Genomic DNA, 20655 nt, shown 5'->3' with positions numbered 1-20655 from the left:
TTGACGTCAATTGTTGCTGTTGAGTTGGTTCCTGCATACATGTATAGATTAGATTGGAAAGTAGCATCCAGTGAGAATGGCTCACTTATCATGTCACATGTACTATGTGTCATTTGTCGATCTGAACAAAGTTTTATCATCGATTCGCATTCCAACACAAACATTCTCCTGATGAATGCACACAGGTCAGATACTGTTCCATAATTACAGGTAGCGTCATTCAGCACTTCGCTAAGCTGATGTACCTACTGCTACCTCCGTCTGTCATACCTTAAATATATGACGTATGACGTAGCATCCTTAAATATATGACGTACGACGGACAAGTTAGTTCAACAATGAACTAATTTGCATGACATTTAGGATAATCTAGTTGGTTCAAAAATGAACTAATTTGCTTATCCTAAACGTTCATATATTTAACAACCGAGGGAGGGAGTACTATTTATGGACATACTGACTGACTGGTCAGAGTTTTCTACCAGACGTGCCATGCCATTTAGGGAGCAATTGCCCTGCATCCACATCTAGAAATTTACAGTTACGAGGCCGTTGATCTAGGCATCATCTCCACAGAGTGTGTCATCTCCGCAGAGTGTGGCGCCTCCTGCATCCTCTGCTCGAACGAGGTCCCGAGCTCCGACGCCGGCGACGAGCCGGCGTTGATCATCTCCGAGGCGGCGGAGATGCTGAAGGGGCTCATGCCGATGGCTTCCTCCTCGCCCGCCGCCGGCACCGCGCTGTCGGCGCCGCCGCGGCCGTTCCGCACGGTGTCATCGACCCATCTCTGCATCTGGCTTCCGTCCCGGACGGACACCTCGTTCCACGTCTTGAACGTGGGGCACTTGAGGTCCTTCTGGTCGAAGTGGCGCAGCCACGCGCGGAGCCGCCGCACCGACGAGCTCCCGGATCCCTCGTCCTCCGCCGCCCGGACCTCGCCGCGCTCGTGGTAGACGAAGGTGGCGAGGTAGATGAGGAGCGTGAGGCCGGACACCACGCCGGTGATGAGGAACAGCCCGCCGAAGCTCCGGAAGCTGAGGTTCGACGAGCCGACGGCGGCGGCGCCGCTGCCCTGGCTCGGGCACGCGCCGGGCTCGCCGAACCACTTTTTCTCGATCTGCGCCATCTCCTCCCCCTCCGCCAGCGTCAGCACCACCCGCGACACGTCCGGCGTCAGCGGGCTCCCCAGCGGGAACACGAACCCGAAGCCGTCGGTCTTGTAGACCGGGCCGACCATGGCGTAGCCGTCGCAGTACTGGGACAGGAAGAGCTTCAGGTAGGGGATCTCGTCGAACACGGCGGCGACGCCGCCGTTGGCCGGGCCCCTGGACAGCGCGTCGGCGTACTCCTCCGCGGTGCTGTAGCTCTTCATCCTGGCCTTGTCGAAGCCGAGCTTTTGGAGAGAGGCCACGATGAAGGTACCCTCCTGGTGCCCAATGTGATAGCCGCTCCGCTGGAGCTCCCTGACGTCGGTCACCGTCGGCTGGAGCTTCTGGATCGTCAGCATCGACGTCAGGCTCGCCGTGTAGCTCGACGTCAGGATCAGGACGACGAAAACCCATATGATCACCACGAACCTGGACAGGTTGCTCTCCAGCTTCTCCTCTGCAAATGACAGAGCCATCGTTCAACAAATTGGTAAGGTGTTCCAGATTTGTGAACTGAATAAAAAGGTGCACGCTTACTGTGCGCGAAGACGAGGGTGGAGAAGGAGAAGTAGAAGATGAGGCCGAACTGCTGCCATGGCGTGCCTCGGAACTCGGGGTTGATCCGGTGCTCGATAGCCCAGACGACGAAGCCGGTGAAGCAGAAGAAAGCGAAGCTGGCGAGCCAGAGGCTGGTGGTGAGCGGCTGCAGGAAGATCCACATGCTCGTGCTCGTCTCCGCGCGCACCGCCACCACCATCGACCACCCCGAGTCCGTGAACGGCATGCTGAAGTCCACCTTCGCCATCCGGCTCGCCGTGATCGTCACGTCGCCGACGATGATGTCCGCTCTCTGCAGTCACATCGCCATAGCTCAATTCAACTTTTTACTCAGTCAGTCAGTTGATGACAGACCCAACTCACCGATTCAATCTCTCTGCAATACCCACCTGTTCTGGAAGCAGGGACACGAATTTGTCGTACGATTCCGAGCTGTTGGGGATCGGAACGTACTCGTAGCCCACCGGATATGGCATCTTGCGCATGACGGCGTCGAACACCTCGATGCAGTAGCCTGTGACGTTTGCCTGGTGTCCGGTGGTCGACTCATTGCCGACGTCGACGAACTGCTTGAACCCTCGCTTCACCGGCACGGCGACGCGAAGCTTCTGTCCGTTCGGCGACACGACCCATCCTTTGGGCGGCGACGTCGCATCACCAGGCCAAACAGTACTAAGCTTCAGACCTTTGGCGGCGTTGGGGTGGAGAGCCTGCGAGATCCCGGCCTCCGGCGTCCAGAACCCCACCGACCTCGCGCCTTTCCCGATGATGTTGATGACCTCATAGGCCGGGGGCTGCAGCTGCCCGTCGACGAGCTTGAAGTTGCCTGCGAGCCCGTGGAACGTCGTCTCGTGCACCGCCTTGAGAAGCGCTGCTCCGGTGGCCGACACGCCGAGCCGGTCCAGGTCCGTCACCGTGCTCCTATGCGGTGACTGGAACGCCGGGCTGGAGACACCGGCGGCCTCCGCCGCCGCCGCGACCGCCCACGCCGTGTCGTACGACCAGAGCATCGAAATGGTCGGGTCGTGGGCGTAGATGTCGGCGCTCGGGCTCTCCCACCGGAGCCTCGCCCTGAACCTCGCCGAGAAGTTCCTTACCTGTTCCGTCATCTGCACGTACGGCCTGAGGCTGACAACCCCCTCCATGGCGTCGATGTCGTCGGCGCCCAGCGCGTCCACGGCGCTGCCGACGCCGTCCGTGGCGATCCAGGCGTAGTCATTCGTCATCATGCCGGCTTTCCTGGCCCGTCGGAACAGCCGCGCGGCGGGAAAGAGTTTCATGTGCACGACGAACATGCGCGTCGGCATCGCCATGAAGCGGTAGAGCACCGCGTCGATGTGGCCGTCGTCGGCGTCGACCGGCACGGCGGCGCGCTCCATGATCCTGGCGCCGACGCCCTGTAGCGCGTCGGCGAGGGCAGGGAGGATGCCGGACCCGTAGGGCGAGTCCTCGTAGACGACGACCGCCGCGTGCCACCGGAACGCGGCGAGGACGGCGGCGACCGGCGCGGCCTGGAAGGAGTCGTTGGCCGCGGTGCGCACAAAGAAGGGTGTCTGCGCCGGGGAGAGCTCCGGGGAGGTGGCGGAGGAGGAGAGGATGGGGACGTGCGTGCTGGTGCCGAGGTTGGCCACGAACGCGGTCTCCGCCGACGACGGCGGCCCGATGATCGCCTGCACCTGCTGGTTCTTGATCAGGTCCACCGCTGAAACAAAAGCAAATTGAAACACCACCGTTCAGAAATATGGACCACAAAGCCCATAAACATCTCGGCCCAAAGGAGAATTTGGCTGCTGGGCCACAGACTGTACTGCTTGTCAACAAACGTTTTTTTTTTCGTTGCTGCCAAAGGTACGTTGACATCAAAATAGCGACAGATGGCAGGCCTAGTTTACCTGGTCAAGAATTCCTTTTCTATTGACCTAAAAAAAGAATTCCTTTTATATTTAACTAGTTTGGAATTTTCTCATCTCAGTTGCTAAAGTAGTTTGATGCTTTGCTTGTATGGCACAAGAAGCCGTCGCGAGAATAGTTCCATACAGACATGCACAGTACAGACATACGAAAAAAAGATGGCTTTATTCGCTGATTATCTTTCGGTTAGAGAACTCTAGAAAGCCGGATTCCTGTACAACCATTTCGTTGACCACCAGACCTCGAAGTGCTTGGCTGCCAAGCAGTAATCTGGTTCACTGACTGCAACTAAGGGCTGTCCTCTGTCGTCTGCTATACTAACCATCTCATCTTTCATAATAATCCTACAGAAACTAGTTCTGATTCTTCTGTCGTAAGACATGCTAGTACTGTTAAAAATTGACTGACCAAAGCTCCTTGTACAAGTGATGGATGGATTGACGACAAATGATGGACTAATGGCTGCTACTGACACTAGTGGCCTACACGCAGGTAGTTAATCCTTCTCAGCAGCTAGGCGATTTAAAGTTGACCCGACAATTACAGGCCTAAGGCTACTTGTCACATCGAATGTTTAGATTAAATATAAATTAATTATAAAACCAATTGCATAAATGAAGTCTAATTCCCAAGATGAATCTGTTAGTTCTAATTAATAAATATGTGCTAATTATAGATTAATTAAGTTTAATAGATTCATCTCGTGAATTAGCCACGACTTATGCAATTAGTTTTATAATTAGTTCACATCTAATATAATTATCGAACTAATTTACGGATCCAAACAAGTTTACGCCGCAGGTCGATCAGTCCCGGGTCCGATCGCGCCTATTTTTCCACGCGGAAAGACCAGGGATTTTCGTATAGCAAGGCTGCGGCCAATACGAAAAGAGTGCTCAGTCTTCAGTCGCCACTTGCCACTGGTGTCTGACGGGGACATGTCTGAACCCTATTTGCAACTGCTCACGTCCACTTCACGCGCGCTGTAGTTTGTGTACCCCAAAAGGTAAAAACTATCCGACCCTGTCGTGCAAAGTGGGCGCTGTAACTCTACTACCAAGGATGTTTGATACCGGATATTAAACTTTAACCGCATCACATCGGATGCTAATTAGAAGTACTAAACATAGGCTAATTATAAAACTAATTGCAGAATCCCTAGGCTGATTCGTGAGATGAATCTATTAAGGCTAATTAATTCATCATTAGTAAATGGTTACTGTAGCACCACATTGTCAAATCATGGACTAATTAGGCTTAATAGATTCGTCTCGCAAATTAGACTCCATCTGTGCAATTAGTTTTGTAATTAGCCTATGTTTAATACTTCTAATTAGTATCCAAACATCCGATATGATAGGTGCTAAACTTTAGCACGTGGGAGCCAAACAGACCCTAATTGTGGTAAAATTAGCTAAGCCAACCTGAATCTTGTAGGCACTAGCACAGTAGCACGCAGCATCCTGTAATTGTGTGTGGAAATAAACTGGACAAGGATTAACGGCAGATAGATGCCATCTACATCTCTGTCAGCTGCTTTCGTGCTTGGACGACTGAAGTCTAGCATGATTGAAGATTTCGGCACCGGCCGCGAGCTCAACTGGACCATCATCTCATCTCGCTCCCAACGCACGTGCCTCGCGGTGAAGGAACACCGTACCCAAGACTGGTCCAAGCATGACTCTGAAGGCAAGGATCGAAGGCGACAGACATGGCATGCATGATGCTGTAGCCTGTTGTGGTCTCTAAAAACAAGCTTATCTCATCCACAGACAGGCAGACACGTATGAGATGAGTGATGTGATGTAACAGCACCAGATCCTTATAGAAATCTAATGCTGTTTCGTCCTCTCGAGGAGACCCTGGCTACGTACTGATCGACTACTAGTAGTGCAAATGGCAGTTTATAATCGGTTTCAGCGAGATTCAATTTATTTTGGGATTAAAATTCAAATAATTTTGTGCTGTGTGTCTTCGTTATACCTTGATGCATGGGGAGACAGCATGGCGGGTCGTCGTCGTCGTGGATGTGGTAGCTAGACGAGAACGCGACCCCTCACGTTACTGGTACACTAATAAGCTTGAAAGCAACTCGACAGTTGAAGGAAAACTTCGATCGCGAACTCCGGCGACCATTTCAAACCGGAGGAGAAGATAGAGACGCGAAGGAACATGCCAAACTAAGCTAGAGGCGGCCATGGCCCGCCGGCCTTGTGGTCGGTTGGACCTGGCAGAGCCACAGCAACTAGCCAACTACTGGTACGTTCATGGCTCATACCATCAAAGACGACGATGCATCTGGCCATCTGGGTAGACGAACGCGAGAAAGATGCTACGCTAGGTCCTGTCCTTGCACTGCTATTTCACCGCAAATCAGCGATCGATTCTGCTGAAGAACAGCCCAGCTACTAACAGTGCAGTACGTTGCTAACCAGATTAATAGAAACCGGTGAATGAACATGGACCAAGCAAAGCAGATCAGACTGAGCATGCATGCTAGTAGGAGTTGTATAGATTTGCTACGAGCTTCAAGTATGCTTGGATATATAGATGCATCTGATACTGAAACGGCGAAGGGCGAAGTGTGTGGTGTGTGCGGAGCTTACCGGCAGACGCGGCGCCGACGACCTCCCCGCCGGAGTCCCGGAAGCTCGGCACGACCCTGGTCCTGGATCCCTGGTGCGCGGCGTAGTAGTCCTCCAGGGCCATCTTAATGCCGACCTTCCGCCGCTGCGCGACCGGCAACGCCAGGTTCAGGATCACGCCCACGCGCACCTGCCGCGCCGTGGCCGCCTGCAAACTCGCCGCCACGACGCACCAGGCCAGAACGAGGCGGCGGAAGTGGAGGGAGGAGGAGGAGGAGACGGAGCGAAAAGAAGAGCAGCGTAGTAGTCTCCCCATCTACCCTACCTACCAGTTTACCACTACCACTGCAGCTCCAGCAGGCCAAGTTTATGGGAGGAGGAAGACGACTGCAGTGAAGAAGACACACGATCGACTCTCTCTGCTGGTGTCCAGCGCCGCAACGGGGCCGGCGCTCTCGCTTTATACCCGCGGCGCGGGCCGGCGAGAAGCAAGGAGAGGCCGCGCGCGCCGCGTGACTCGGAGAGCGACGCTTCTTGCAGGAAAATTATAAACGGCATGCGCGCTTGACTTGACTGGTTAGATGATGCGACGTGGGGTGGCGTGGGGCAGGGGCACGCAGACAAGAACGTGGCAGCGAGCGGAGGAAGGAAGCGGTCGAGGAGAGGGTCGGTGGCGGAGCCCAAGACTTACTTGGGGTCGCGGCATCGCGGATCGGCATGGGATCCAGTTCTAGTGGGGACGGCGAAAACTCCGCGACGAATGCCATGGCGGCCTCGTGCTCCTCCGACCTCCGGGTCCTGGTCTCGGTTTCTTGTTTGCATTGGCGAGGCAAAGAATGGAAGAATGGAAGAACTGACTGGGTTACGTTACTGCCTGCACCAGATGCAGAGTTTTGCAGGCCCGACAATGAGCTTGTAAACATTGACCTCGCTAGACTTTTGCGACGACAAAGCTGTTCTCAGCGTACCCGCTACGCGCTTGATGAAGAACATGGTTGCGTTTGGAAATGTTAATCTGCATGCATCCCACAAAAGTGATGTGTACTGTAGTAAAAATTGACCGCAGCGGACCTTTACGGCGACAAACCGAGGGATTCTCTTACCTACTCCTGCTGCTGAAAAGATAAAATAGAAACTGTGTTCCAGATCTGTATCCCGTAAGATGCATGATGACAGACAAGAACACTTGAGCTACAGTTTTGTCGCAACTCTGCAGTGTCTTGTACATGTGTCTCTTCTGAACTACAGAGGATTTGTGACACCAAACATGGACTGACAGACAACGTTTGAACCGAATTCTTGTCCTCAAGAGGACTACTGGACAACGTTTGTCCTCGGAATGCAGAAAGGCCAAAAGAGCAGAGAGGATCTTTTGCTGAGCACGGTAGGGATACGTACTGAAGAACTGTTGTTAGTAGTTCGCTATGCTAGTTTATGCTTCTACCAGAATTGGATATTGTGAAGTATAGCATACCTGCTCGCTGGAAGATCTAAGAGTATCATAAGTTCATAACAGTTCATTAGATTTGTAAGCTGCCTTTTAAAACCTAGACTATTAAAGTTGTTGAAAAGCTAAAGGCACAGCAGTATCCAACTAGAACACAAATTATCCTATTTTTACTTTAAAAACGGGTCAATACTATTTTAAATCAGAGGTATAAATAGTGTTGTGTTATTAACTGAAAGATACCAAGCAACATGACGCATGCATAGTTTTATTATTTATACACTTTGTCAAAGGATGGAAACGGAGCTGAAATTTCCTGGGGTTGTCAAACTTCAGCTTGACACACAGGAAAGTCAGAATTTTGTCATCTGGTTTTCCGGTTGAACACTTGCTTCTCTACATATTATTTTAATTTGGCACTATGATTTGGTGTCACTCAATGGCTGCCATTCTATTTGCAGATCTTTAAAGGTAGAAATATAGTGTCGACGTCATGGATGTTGGTGCTACTGGGAAAAATATCGTAGAGTTACAATGTCAAAGCGCTTGGCACGGATATTAGCTAGGGAAATCTATTGTGAAAAAAAAACGGACACAAAAACTTGAATGCAAGGTCAGCTTATGTATGATGATATATATTTTTGGGTTGGTTTTTCCATGCATGTGATACCTTTTGCTTTCAAGGCAGATGCTGCACGTAATAAGACGTTGAAACTTGAAACCAAATTCATTTTTTTTTCGAAATGGGGATTGCCCCGACCTATGCATCAATTGATGCACACAACCTTTTATTGCATAGTGCAGAAAATTTCAAATATTACAATCATGGATCAGTCAAGGTTGAGACATGTGTTGCCACCCAGTAGCCTGGAAATAGAAGTCCTATGCAACCGTGAGCAACTGGTTGCATCCAGTAACCATAGGCTCCTGCTGATCCGCCGGGAGGAGGTGTGACCATAATTGTATCCAGTGCACCGCCATATAAATAACCTATACCCGTTTGTTTGTTAAAGATAAAGTCATTCCTGCGTTTCCAAATGGATCAACATAAAGCTGACACTCCAATGCGTATCCTAGCCTTATTTTTCTTATCTACCCCATTAAGCCAATTTCCGAAAAAAATCTTAATATTGGAAGGGGGTGGTATATTATAAGTGAAGTAAACTATACGCTAAATAATACGCGCAAAAGGACATGATAAGAACAAGTGTTCAACGGACTCCATTGAGTCACAAAAGCAACACTTTGGACAACCGTTCCAATTCCGTTTAGCCAAATTATCTTTTGTTAACATGACTTTATTTTTAGGAACCACATAAAAATCTTAACTTTCAGGGGCACTTTTAACTTCCATAAGTATTTATGCAAATATGTCGTATTATCATTCATGAGTTGGAGATACAGAGACTTCACAGTGAATTTACCAGTAATAGTTAGTTTCCAAACAAACTGGTCCGGATGAACAAACAAGTTAACCCTCATTAGACGCTGATATAAACGCAACCATTCGTTCCTTTTATTACCCATCAAACCTCTTCTAAAAGCAATATTTAGGAGTGTTTGAGCAAGTACATTTGCAACAGCCCTTTCCAAAAGGGTGAATCAGTGGGTTTTGCCTCTACTTGAGAAAGAGTTTTATCCTTCAAATATTTGTTATGTAACAAATCTTGCCACATACCTTGCTCGGTAAGAAATTTAAAAAGCCATTTGCTAAGTAAACATTGATTCTTAAGATCTAGTACTTCAATACTCAATCCACCTTGGTCTTTTGGGCGACACACAATGTTTCATTTTGTTAGCCTGTATTTTTTCTTAGTATCATTACTTTGACAAAAGAAATGAGATCTGAAAAAATCTAAACGTTTTCGAACTCCCTTAGGTATCTCCAAAAAGGATAGCATAAACATCGGTAGGCTCGTCAAAACCGCATTAATGAGCACCAAACGATCTCCATAGGATAGCATTTTGCTTTGGCAACATCCAAGTTTTGAAACAAAATAACTTTCCACTCGGTGCCACTCAAAATTGTGCAATTTTCTGTAATGAATAGGTATTCCAAGATACCGAAAGGGAAGGGAACCGACTCACAATCAAATTTATAACAATTATCCTCGTAAACTAGGATGATGATAGCACGGATTGAATTTAGTCACTTTCGTGAACGAGATCAAATACAAAGAGGACGCTTAGTTCAGCAATTTCCGTAGAACTTCCTTGTCATGAAAACCTTGATGACGTTGGATAATCTCACTGAGTCATTTCCCATGAAAGCAACAGCCTCGTCGCTAGTGCCTGAAAACAAGACTGGTGAGTCATTTATCCGCTGGGCAAGAGTAAGACTGGTGAATTGTACCGATTGAATCGGTGATGACAATGAAAGCCTTCGAATTTGCATAGTAATTTCCATTGCTGTTAATGTTCTAGTAATACATGGAAATCCTAACACTTTCTTGACGAGGCACTGATCAGAAATCAACACATGCTGCTTTCAGCTTAACCTTCTAGATCAAACCCAAGTAACGAGCACCATACTACGAGGTGACTATTATACTGCACACCTCAGTCCTTTCGTCATCCCATAACCTGAATAAGACTGGCGAAGTGACTATTATCCTACTGAAAACGCGTTGCGGTTTCCATGGCAGTAATTTTCTAACCGGAGAATGACAGATGGTGATCAGACTGAACATGGCGACTAAGAAAAGAATGAAATGAGGACAATATGCTGTTTTAACGTAGGAGAAGTTTTGGTGGACCGGCGGTCAGAGTTTCAGGACAACGTTGTTTAGTCCGAACAGAGCTTTGGCTCTGACTTGTGAGACTAGTCTGGTGAGATTTACCAGCATAACTGCAAAAGATTAAGTCCTAGTGCATCACCTCCATTTGGTAAGTAGTATTGTTTTCTGTAGCCTGGTAGAGGAACGGATGATTGAGCAGCGAGTGGTACAAAGAGCTTCCAGAGCATTAAGAGCTGACGGGCCCAAGAAATACCTCTCCGCAACAACGGCTGACGGGCTGAGAAAGCACAGGCTCCTGGCCTCCCCACAATTGGTGGACTTCCTTGGGCCGCCTTGTTGAACGACCCGTGCACCCTTTCTTTCCCAAATAATATGCTATACTGCTGTGCGTGGTTTTCAGTGGGTATGCTATACTGAACTCTGCTTGAAGAGCTGAAGCAGGCAGCCGTAGAAACGACCCGCCATGTGGAGTGACGGAGTGAGCGTCCAGCCGTCTAGGAGACGTCAGCCGGTGTGTCCGGTGTGAGCTGCACATGAAGTACATTCCAAAGAGAGAGGAGTTCTTGTATGATCAATATTATCATGCAGCCATGTGTCGTGTTGGAGTGCAGGGGAGCACCCGCTCTCTTTCTTTGATATCACTCACCAGCTGGTCGTGTTGGACACAGCTCTTTTTTAACAGGTAAGGCCTTGTTTAGCTGCCCAAAGTTTGGAGATGCAAAATTACTGTTGTAGCACTGTAGTACACTGTAGCGTTTCGTTTGTATTTGTGAATTATTGTCCAAATATTGACTAATTAGGCTCAAAAGATTCGTCTCGCAAAGTACAACAACACTGTGCAATTAGTTTTTGATTTCGTCTACATTTAGTACTCCATGCATGTACCGTAAGTTTGATGTGATGGGAAATCTTCTTTTTGCATAGTGTCAAAGTTGGGAGTTTTTGGGGAGGGCCTAGAACCAAGCAAACAGCTTCGTCTATGCTGGATGGTGATGTCTAGCCGGGAGACGAGACACCAGTCCCAACTCCTCCTAGGTTCTCTGACAAATTCACACAACATCTGAGAGAACTAGGCGTCCCCTCCGGCCTCTGCTCAGCATATCTCACCCAGCTAGCCACTGCTAAATCTCCGTTCAAAGAAGGAGCATTCAAAAAGGCAAGGATGGGCGCGATGCGATGCCCTGTATAAAAATTTCCGGCCGGTCCCTTGGGCCGAAGCGGGGCATCGTAGCAGCAATCGATCGCCGTGGAGATGGGGACGCGTTTCCCCTCCGCCGCCGCTTCCCTCGTCGCGCTGTGGGTTTTGGGCGCGCTGGTCGGCCACCGGGCCGCAGCGGCGGAGCCCGTCCGCGTCGGCGTCATACTCGACCTGGCGTCCGTCGCCGGCAGGAGGTGGCGGACCAGCATCCGGATGGCGGTGGAGGACTACTACGCCGTGCACGCCAACTCCACCACGAGGGTCGAGCTCCGTTTCAGGGACTCCTCCGGCGATGCCGTTGCCGCCGTTTCCGCCGGTGAGCTCGTCGTCATCCTGTCATTCTCTGCCTGCCTGACACCTGATGATGACCATGGCTGAACTGTGCGCTTGTCGCGTGCAGCGGTGGACCTGATCAAGAACGCGCAGGTGCAGGCCATCATCCACGGGGCGCAGACGGCCGCGGAGGCCGAGTTCGTGGCCCACATTGGCGGCCGCGCCCACGTCCCCGTCCTCTCCTTCTCCGCCGTCCCCGCGGCGCCGACGCCGTTCTCCGTGCGCGCCTCGGCCGACGACGACTCCTCGCAGGCCGCTCCCGTCGCCGGCGTCCTGGGAAACTTCCGGTGGCGCGCGGCGGTCCTGCTGCACGAGGACTCGCCCTCCGGCGCCGCCATCGCCCCCGCTCTCGCGGACGCGCTCCGGGGCGTCGGCGCCAGCGTGGCGCACCGCGCCGCGGTGCCGGCCGACGCGTCCGACGACCGTCTCGACGCCGTGCTCTACCGCGTGTCGGCGGCGACGACGACGCGCGTGTTCGTCGTGCACATGCCCCTTACCCTGGCCCTGAGGCTGTTCCGCAGGGCCGTGACCGCCGGCATGATGTCCGAAGGCTACGTCTGGATCGCCACGGCCGCCGTGGGCGAAGCGGACGCGCTGAGCCCCGAGGACATCGACGCGATGCGGGGCGTTGTCGCCGTCCGGCGTTACGCGCCGCCGACGAGGCAGGCCGCTGACTTCGCCAAACGGTTCACGGCGAGGCTGCAGCGGGACAACGATGGCGCTCGAGACATCCCGGTCCCGACCGTGTCGACGCTCCGGGCCTACGACGCGGCATGGGCAGCCGCTGCCGCTGCCGCCGTCGAGGAGGCCGGGATCTCCGGCTCGGCTTTCGAACCGCCGGAAGGGAGCACGGGTCCGACGGAACTGGACCAGCTCGGCGTGTCGGCCACCGGCGAAAAATTGCTCAAGGCTCTGCGTGACACGGCGTTCGACGGGCTGGCCGGGAAGTTCAGGGTGTTGGACGGGCAGCTGCAAGCGCCGGCTTACGAGATCGTCAACTTCGCCGCAGAAGGCCCCAGGACGGTGGGGTTGTGGACAAGGAAATCTGGGATCTCACCGGAGCTCGACAACGACGGCAGCGGCGAAGGTTTGAAGGATGTCGTTTTCCCGGGCTTGGAACAGTCAGACATTCGAGTTCCGAAAGGGTGGGCATTCTCGCCGGCCGGGCAAGAGCTCGTCATCGCCGTGCCGGTGAAGCATGGGTTCTGGGAGTTCGTGCAGGTGTACAACGACACGACGACCAATAGGACGGTGATCTCAGGCTACTGCATCGATGTGTTCGACGCGGCCATCAAGGCACTGCCGTATCCGGTCTACTACCGGTACGAGCCATTCTACGGCATTGGCGGTGGCAACTCGGGTTCTTACGAGCAACTGGTTGACCTTGTTCCCGGACAGGTGAGCTCGGGCAAATTGCTGACGATTTCTTCAGTAGTTGGCCACTTGGCCAGTCATCAGTAGCCATGACAATATGGTCCCTCGTCTGTACCTGTGCTCTGTACTCTACTCACCATGAATTGTCTACTAATCTTGCCGCTGCAGAAAGCTGATGCCGTCGTCGGCGACGTGGCCATCACCGGGAGCAGGATGGCCGAGGTGGACTTCACGATGCCGTTCACCGAGTCCGGGTGGTCGATGGTGGTGGCGGTGCAGTCGCAGACGGCCACGGGCATGTTCTTCTTCCTGAAGCCTCTCACCCCCGCCCTCTGGCTCGCCAGCCTCGCCGCCTTCATCTTCACCGGCTTCGTCATCTGGGTGATAGAGCACCGGATCAACCCCGAGTTCCGCGGCACGCCGCTGCAGCAGTTCGGCATCATCTTCCACTTCGCCTTCTCCACCCTCGTCTTCGCACACAGTGAGCTCATGCTCACCTCTGCTCTGGACAGCTTCTTAAGAAAACTAAGAGCGGCTACTTAAACGGCCAATTTCTCATGGTGTGCAGGGGAGAATGTGGAGAGCAACCTGTCAAAGTTCTTGATGGTGATATGGGTGTTCGCCGTCCTGATCCTGACGTCGAGCTACACGGCCAGCTTGACATCGATGCTGACGGTCCAGAAGCTCAATCCATCGGTGACGGACGTCAACTATCTCATCAACAACGGCGACTACGTCGGCTACCAGGAGGGTTCCTTCGTCGCCGGCGAGCTCCTGAAGATGAACTTCGACCAGAGCAAGCTGAGGAGCTACAGGACGCCGGCCGAGTACGCCGACGCGCTGTCCAGAGGCTCCGACAATGGCGGGGTCGCCGCGGTGTTCGACGAGGTCCCCTACCTCAAGATCTTCCTGTCGCAGTACTGCGACGGCTACACCATGGCGGGACCCGTCTACAAGGGCACCGGCTTCGGCTTCGTGTTCCCGAAAGGATCCCCCATGGCGCCGGAGGTGTCGCGCGCCATCGTGGGGCTGACGGAAGGGTACGACATGGGGCTGATCGAGAGGAAATGGTTCGGCGCGCCGGGGGCCTGCGGCGGCGACGGCGTGGACGCGTCCACCGCCAGCCTCACCCTGTGGAACTTCAGCGGGCTGTTCCTCATCACCGCGGTGGCGTCGTCGATAGTGCTCATCGTCTACCTCGCCACCTTCGTCTACCGGGAGCGGCACGAGCTCCGGGCGGCGGAGCCCGGCTCCGGGAGCGTGTCGCTGAAGCGGTTCCGCGCGTGGCTGCAGCACTACGACCGCAAGGACATGACGGCGCCCCACTTCAAGCAGCAGTTCTGGAGCGACTCGTCGCCGTCGACGAACGGGAGCAGCCATGGGAAGAAGAGGGAGAGAGCAGAGCAGGAGGAAGCCACGGCCATGCGCGATTTCGGCGGCCCGGGAGCGTCTTCCCTCAGCGACCACTCACGCATGGACTCGGCTTCGCCGCTGGAGCGGAAGGGGTCGGGTGAGTTGAGGACACCGTTCGAGCAGAGGATTGGGGAGGGAGCCACGGAGAAACGCGCGTCTACACCGGAGCGCAAGCCGTCGCTCAAGGTCCCGCAGAACACCGAGGGAAGGAAGAAGCTGCCGTTATCCCCGTGAAGGTGAAGCAATGGTATAAAGCTCAGATAAGCCGCAAGCGAGCACTCACACGCCGATCGACGTAATTAGTAGTATGTGTTGATTACGGTAAATCGTAAGTTCATAACATGGAGGTCTTGAGGAATTACGGCAAGCCAAAATTGCATTCCCACCCCCAAATTATTAGCCATTTTGACTTAATTATTAGCCATTTTAACTTTTCTAGATATATAACCGAAATAAATAGGCACCAGCCCATACAAACTAATCTCCAAAAAGCTTTCGATCTATTCAAACATTGATTAAATGCTAATTTCACAAGTGCTCAGGGTGAGCGTATGCGTAAACTTGAGTACCAGCATAAGCACCTAAAGAGCTGATTCAACCACAGTTTCATAACATTACCCTGCAGGACTACAAAACCAAGAAAGTCTTGGTATTCGTTCATAAATTCGCATGAGTGACGCATAAAACAGAGATGGACATATCCGAAACAAGACTTTATCCATTAGTCAGAAAGTTCACGCCTCCTATCAAGTGGAACAGGTTTTTACCAGATTTTTGTAGTCACCAACTGAATATCTTTCATGAATGAAAAATACAGCGAAGTTGACTAGGATCACGCAAGTTAACGGATCATGTATGTACCTGGACCTGGCCCACCTCTTTTGCACTAGAAACTACAAAGTAGACATCCAGTGCCTTCCAAAACAGAACACAAGGTGAAATCCACACTGATGGAAACCTGGGTAGCATTGGCTTGGCATTGTTGGGTGACAGCGAGAAGAGCTGTAACATCTCCAAGATAACAATGATAAAAGGAACCCTAGGCGTCACTACAATCCATACATCAATCTCCAACTTTATACATGAAGGCAGGGAACCCCACGCAGCGGTATGCTTATGTGATAAGGAGGGAGCGCGGACCAACCTAATGCATTTCAATCTCCTGCACTGGAATAGCATTCTGCTCTGATTGACGTGTATCAGAAGTGCTAGATGAGCTTGCTATCTCAGATTTGCACAAAGGGCAAAGTGCGTTTATCTTGAGCCATTTATCAACACAATCCTTGTGGAAACAATGTGAGCATGGAAGTTCACGAAGCTCATCATTGTGTGCATACTTGGCAAGACAGATGCAGCATACCTGCAATACCAAAGGGTACAAGAAAAGACATAAGTGATGATGATAAAAAAAAAAACTTAATTCTTTGAAAAAAAATGAGTCCAGTTAGAAATAAATGGATAAGCATACAGCATCTTCAGCAGAAAGTGATCGCTCCTTCTCAGTCCCTGCAGCCACTATCCCACCTTCTTGGCCTTCAGCTTCACTTCCTGAACCATGGCGGCGTTTCTTGGTTTTGAATTTATATGTAGGCAAAGCATTGATAGATTCCGATGTAGCCCCTCTTGTGTTGTTTGTATCTTCTCTAAAACCCATAACAGATATAATGCATGGAAGGCAGCAGCATATCATTGCGCAGAGGATGAACGGCATGGCATACCCAATGCAACTAAAAGTGAGGAACACAATACATAACCTGGTGGGAAGCAAAAGTCAGCAACAGGATAAAGGAGATAACATCTCATTCATGGAAGGACAGTTTGCGTTTACCTGTACAAGTTTGGAGCATCAGCAGCAGAAGAACGCCCACCAAATATCCACACATTTCCAACAACAAACCATACAGCAAAGAAACAATCCAGGGCCATCTTGAAGTGGTCAAACAGTGCATTAATCCTGCAGATGGCACAATGCATTCATCATTAATGTATAGTCACAGTGCTGATGCAGCATGCATACATGAACAAAAAACGCACAGTTCACTGCATTCATTGTAAATATCCATTACAATTTAAGAAATGAAGGCAAACCAAGTAAAACCATAAAGATGACATGAGTCTGTACCTGGGATTAGCAAGCACCGCATTTCGTGCAGCATTCCTACGACGCTCCGATGCACTTGCTGCATGAGTGGCTTCAGTTGAGTTGTTATGAGAAGACCCTTGAGGCGCGTGTGCTGGCTCATGCTCACCATTTACAATATTACGGTGTATATAGCGCCAATAGAGATGGGGTAATGTTGCAAAACAACCAACCGTATAACCTATGACCCACTCAAGTAATGGAGCTTGTGGATGCTCCTTTCTTGACAGACAAAGAACAACAATGGCAGCTACAATCTGGCTCACATTGACAATAACTTCAATTGAAATCCACAGTCCAGAATTCAAAGGGCTTCTGTGGCGACGAACATAGTTATCACTTCTCCTAGTGCCTGAAGTCTGCCCTGCACTAGGTACAGCACCTATTGCTGATGGTGCCTGCAAGGCAGGTACTAGAGCTCTAGTTGAAGGCCTGTCCACAGGATTTAATTCTTCATGGTTCTCTCTATCCGCACTGCGAGAAACTGAAGCAGAAGAACCAGTGTCCCTTGGAATATCAATTATGTGTTCAGGACCACTTACACCTGTTGCTTGTTCCATTCTTGAAGTGTTCATATCAGTTCGACCTTGAGCTTCAAGTAACGTGAGAGGATGAGTTCAACAGCATCCAGGAGTGACCAATAAAAAGAAGTTTCACATTTAGAAGCTCCGCAGTCTTCCTCAAAAGTCAGGAGATATTTCTATGTACTCTTCAACAGAAACTTCCAGACTTCAAATGACTCTTTAGGTTTAGACCCCCAAGATAGTTGTTCTGCAATGCCACGTGTAAAAGAAACATGAAGTTGTTGTCATATGCACTGACAAAACACAAACATGTTTATGGTGCGTACTGAACCAATCCAGCAATATCATTTATAATCTTAACATCTTGAGCACTATGAATAGTTTCACCTAGAAAATACCACATCAATCAGGCTGAAGATGAAATGGTTACTAACCAAAATATTGCCAGGTGATAAAAAAAATATGGGCTGAAATTGAAAATATTGTCAAAATAAGCACTCTATATGGTTTTTTTTTGGGTAAGCACTCTATACGGTTAAATGTTCAATTTAGCATGAGAGTAATCATGAGTAAATATGACTAGCAGCAACAGAAAATTACAAATTCTGCATCATAGCATAATGTCTCTTCAATCCATGGAGCGGCATAAAATTTTCAATACAGCAAGAACCAGTTGCGTAGCTAGGCTTTCACAAGTTCACGACAATGAAATACAAGTCACAAGTAGGGCTCAGTACAGTTGAATACTAGAATTCTCAAGGAAAGGTTGATGCGCAAAACACTAGAAGAAAGGCAAGCAGACAGTGAGCTGGGCAAATAGTGGAACATCGTATGGTTTTATTGGTGCCCACACCAGTGAAGGGGACATCCAGCAGTCATAAATAACAAAATGGGCAAGTTCGTGGGGTAGGGAAGATTTGTTTCGATTCCACCATAGCACACCATGGTTTTAAAGAGTGCTACGTTTTGGAATATAGCCATCAAGTATATCGAATGAGTTGGATTGGGAATTTTCATGCGACGCTAGCTAACGGTTGGCCTAGTTTACAGGCTCAGGTTCCCTATTCCCCGTTACATCATGAACATTGTCTTAGTCTCTGGCTATCAAATCCTAGATAAACCATTCTATGCCAAACACAACCTTCTTCCTTTAGCATCCATACAAACTTCAACACTCTGCTGTCCATAGCTCCATGCTCTAAACTACACCAGATCACTAACGACACTCACACCCTCACAATTTCGGAGGTCTAGTTTTTCCCCCCAATCTACATAGGGAAAACTGGTAGGTTTACAGTCGACAAGCTAACCACATTAGCTGCAGCCTCTGTCCAACTGCATCAGCACGAAGTCCAATTTTCTCTGTAGAGATGCATCCACTAGAACAACGATATAAATCTGAACATAACTAAAATTGGCCCACAGCAGACAAATGAATTGGTACTACACATGAGAGCTCATGAGATAAACCACATCCAGGCAATTGAGTATCCTCGAGGGAGTAAGGAAACACGCGAACGAATTCAATTTTGCTATCAAGCGGCCAGATCTGGGGAAAGGCAGGACCGAAGAGGGCGGGGGTTTGATGGGGCCCGTACCTCTAGGTAATTCGCCGGTGGACGGAGCGGCGGTGGCGGCCCTCCCGTGGCGCGAGAAAGCTCCCGAGGACGGCACGCGGTCGCAACCGGAGAGAGCGAGGGACGATGACGCGCGCCCGGAGCCTGCTCGCGCGAGACGAAGGTAGAAGAGGGCCACCCAACCCTAGCCTGGCGAGGTAGCCACCAGATGCGCCCCCACAGAGAGGCCGGCCGGGTCGGTGGACACTGCGCGCGCGCCGCGGCAGCGCGGGGGCGAGGCGATCGGGGTTGGGGCGGGCGGCTGCGAGGAAGGAAGGAGTCGCCCTCGCCTGTGGTGGGGTGGAGGCGTGGAGCGGAGGAGGGGGGGTTGGGGTGTGGGTTGGTGTGGTGACGAGACCGGCAGCAAGGGTGGTGCCGTCTCCGGAACGGGGAATCGGGAGGATGCATGCCTTCGGGTCACCGCAAAGCGAGATAGATGGGCCCGGGCCTGCGCGGCAGCTGATGAGCTGAATGAAGCCTGCCTGCAAGATTCCAGCTCCTGCGCGCGGCCCGTATACGGCCGAAGACACAACAAATCCTACACTGACCTGGTTCGACTATGATCCATCCAAAGCTCTGAACATTCAGGTTTCAGCAGACACAGCTACTGCTCATGCTGAATATGACCACGAATAAAATCCTCCTGACCGCTCTCTCGGATCTGCATTTTTGTTCACACCAGTTTGATCATAGAGCATAATCACAGGAGAATCTTCTTTTCAGATGGCAACTGCTGCACTCACGATGGCAAGAAATTCAGTGGAGTTTTTGCAGAAAATCTACGTCAGTTATCGGTGCCTTATGTTTGGGGCAGCCAGGTTTGCAGTAGCACAAGAAATCGGCCAGGTGATTATTAACAAAGAAATCAGAAACATGATAATTAAACATGGATACTGATAGATTTGGCCTGCAATCTGATTATCAACACAGGAAATCTGACAGATGATAATTAAACATGCATGCTGATTGATTTGACCTAGAATCTGATTAGTCTGACCATACAGTGAGACACGGGTGGATTATTCTCGCCCACAACACGCGTTACAAATTGGGGGATCGAACAGGAATTCACGATCATTCTCTCACATCAGTCGCGACATCGTGTAGCCAATGCTGCAACTGTAACGCCTAGACCTATGCTTGCTCCTGAGCGCCCCTCTGCCACCGCGCACAACCTCCATCCAACTGATCCAAGCTATGAACTTTCATGTTGGATACGCCCACGAACGAAATCCTCCTGATAGGGCTCTCAAATCTGCAAGCTTTAATCATAGAATTCTTTCTTTTTTTAGATGGCAACTGCTGCGCTCACGATGGCAAGAAATTCAGGGTAACTTTTGCAGAAAAACTCCATCAGTTATCGTCGAGTCATGTTTGGGCAGTCACTCAATCAGGTTTGCACTTTGCAATAGCACAAGAAATCAGACCGGTGATTATCAACGCAAGAAATCTGGCAGATGATAATTAGACATGTATGCTTATTGATTTGACCTGCAATCTTATTGATTTGACCATACAATGATACAGGAGTGGATTATTCTCGCCTGCAACACGAGTTACAGAGCGGGGGATCAGGAATTCAGGATCCCTCGTTCAGCGCAGTCGAGCCATCGAGCAGCCGACGCTGTAACGCCTGGACTTGTGCCTGATCATCCTGAGCGCCCCTCTGC

General features: G+C 50.8%; 3 protein-coding genes across 3 annotated transcripts; 1 reads left to right on the top strand and 2 right to left on the bottom strand.

The window, feature by feature from the left end:
• Positions 1-122: 122 nt before the first annotated feature.
• Positions 123-6737, bottom strand: LOC117840805 (glutamate receptor 2.7). The gene is made up of 4 exons (XM_034721344.2): positions 6224-6737; positions 2096-3408; positions 1686-1998; positions 123-1605 (listed from the first exon to the last, which is right to left on the bottom strand). Exons 1-4 carry the CDS (start codon positions 6516-6518, stop codon positions 542-544), a joined length of 2985 nt encoding a protein of 994 aa, XP_034577235.1. The 5' UTR covers positions 6519-6737; the 3' UTR covers positions 123-541.
• Positions 6738-11127: 4390 nt separating this feature from the next.
• On the top strand, positions 11128-15072 carry LOC117856793 (glutamate receptor 2.7). Its single transcript, XM_072291447.1, has 4 exons — positions 11128-11930; positions 11964-13364; positions 13404-13773; positions 13861-15072. The coding sequence occupies exons 1-4, from the start codon at positions 11640-11642 to the stop codon at positions 14937-14939; spliced, it is 3141 nt and encodes a 1046-aa protein (XP_072147548.1). The 5' UTR covers positions 11128-11639; the 3' UTR covers positions 14940-15072.
• Positions 15073-15403: 331 nt separating this feature from the next.
• LOC117840794 (E3 ubiquitin-protein ligase At4g11680) lies at positions 15404-19331 on the bottom strand. The gene is made up of 5 exons (XM_034721335.2): positions 18968-19331; positions 16828-17616; positions 16534-16659; positions 16174-16459; positions 15404-16065 (listed from the first exon to the last, which is right to left on the bottom strand). The coding sequence occupies exons 2-5, from the start codon at positions 17418-17420 to the stop codon at positions 15850-15852; spliced, it is 1221 nt and encodes a 406-aa protein (XP_034577226.1). The 5' UTR covers positions 17421-17616; positions 18968-19331; the 3' UTR covers positions 15404-15849.
• Positions 19332-20655: the final 1324 nt, after the last annotated feature.

This window comes from Setaria viridis, chromosome 1 (genome assembly GCF_005286985.2).
Source record: "Setaria viridis chromosome 1, Setaria_viridis_v4.0, whole genome shotgun sequence".
NCBI classification, from domain to species: Eukaryota; Viridiplantae; Streptophyta; class Magnoliopsida; order Poales; family Poaceae; genus Setaria; species Setaria viridis.
The sequence above is the reverse complement of the archived record's forward strand: the minus strand, read 5'-3'. Positions and strand labels throughout refer to the sequence as shown.

What these genes read in the sequence shown, in the direction of transcription:
- LOC117840794 (XM_034721335.2), bottom strand. Translation starts at nt 17,420, where the DNA reads ATGAACACTTCAAGAATGGAACAAGCAACAGGTGTAAGTGGTCCTGAA. An exon ending in GCGGTGCTTGCTAATCCCAG is followed by an intron (nt 16,660 to 16,827) that starts GTACAGACTCAT and finishes TGCCATCTGCAG; the next exon opens with GATTAATGCACTGTTTGACC. An exon ending in CACTTTCTGCTGAAGATGCT is followed by an intron (nt 16,066 to 16,173) that starts GTATGCTTATCC and finishes TTGGTATTGCAG; the next exon opens with GTATGCTGCATCTGTCTTGC.
- LOC117840805 (XM_034721344.2), bottom strand. Translation starts at nt 6,518, where the DNA reads ATGGGGAGACTACTACGCTGCTCTTCTTTTCGCTCCGTCTCCTCCTCC. An exon ending in TGTCCCTGCTTCCAGAACAG is followed by an intron (nt 1,999 to 2,095) that starts GTGGGTATTGCA and finishes ATGTGACTGCAG; the next exon opens with AGAGCGGACATCATCGTCGG. An exon ending in CACCCTCGTCTTCGCGCACA is followed by an intron (nt 1,606 to 1,685) that starts GTAAGCGTGCAC and finishes TGTCATTTGCAG; the next exon opens with AGGAGAAGCTGGAGAGCAAC.
- LOC117856793 (XM_072291447.1), top strand. Translation starts at nt 11,640, where the DNA reads ATGGGGACGCGTTTCCCCTCCGCCGCCGCTTCCCTCGTCGCGCTGTGG. An exon ending in TCGTCATCCTGTCATTCTCT is followed by an intron (nt 11,931 to 11,963) that starts GCCTGCCTGACA and finishes GACCATGGCTGA; the next exon opens with ACTGTGCGCTTGTCGCGTGC. An exon ending in CTTCAGTAGTTGGCCACTTG is followed by an intron (nt 13,365 to 13,403) that starts GCCAGTCATCAG and finishes GGTCCCTCGTCT; the next exon opens with GTACCTGTGCTCTGTACTCT.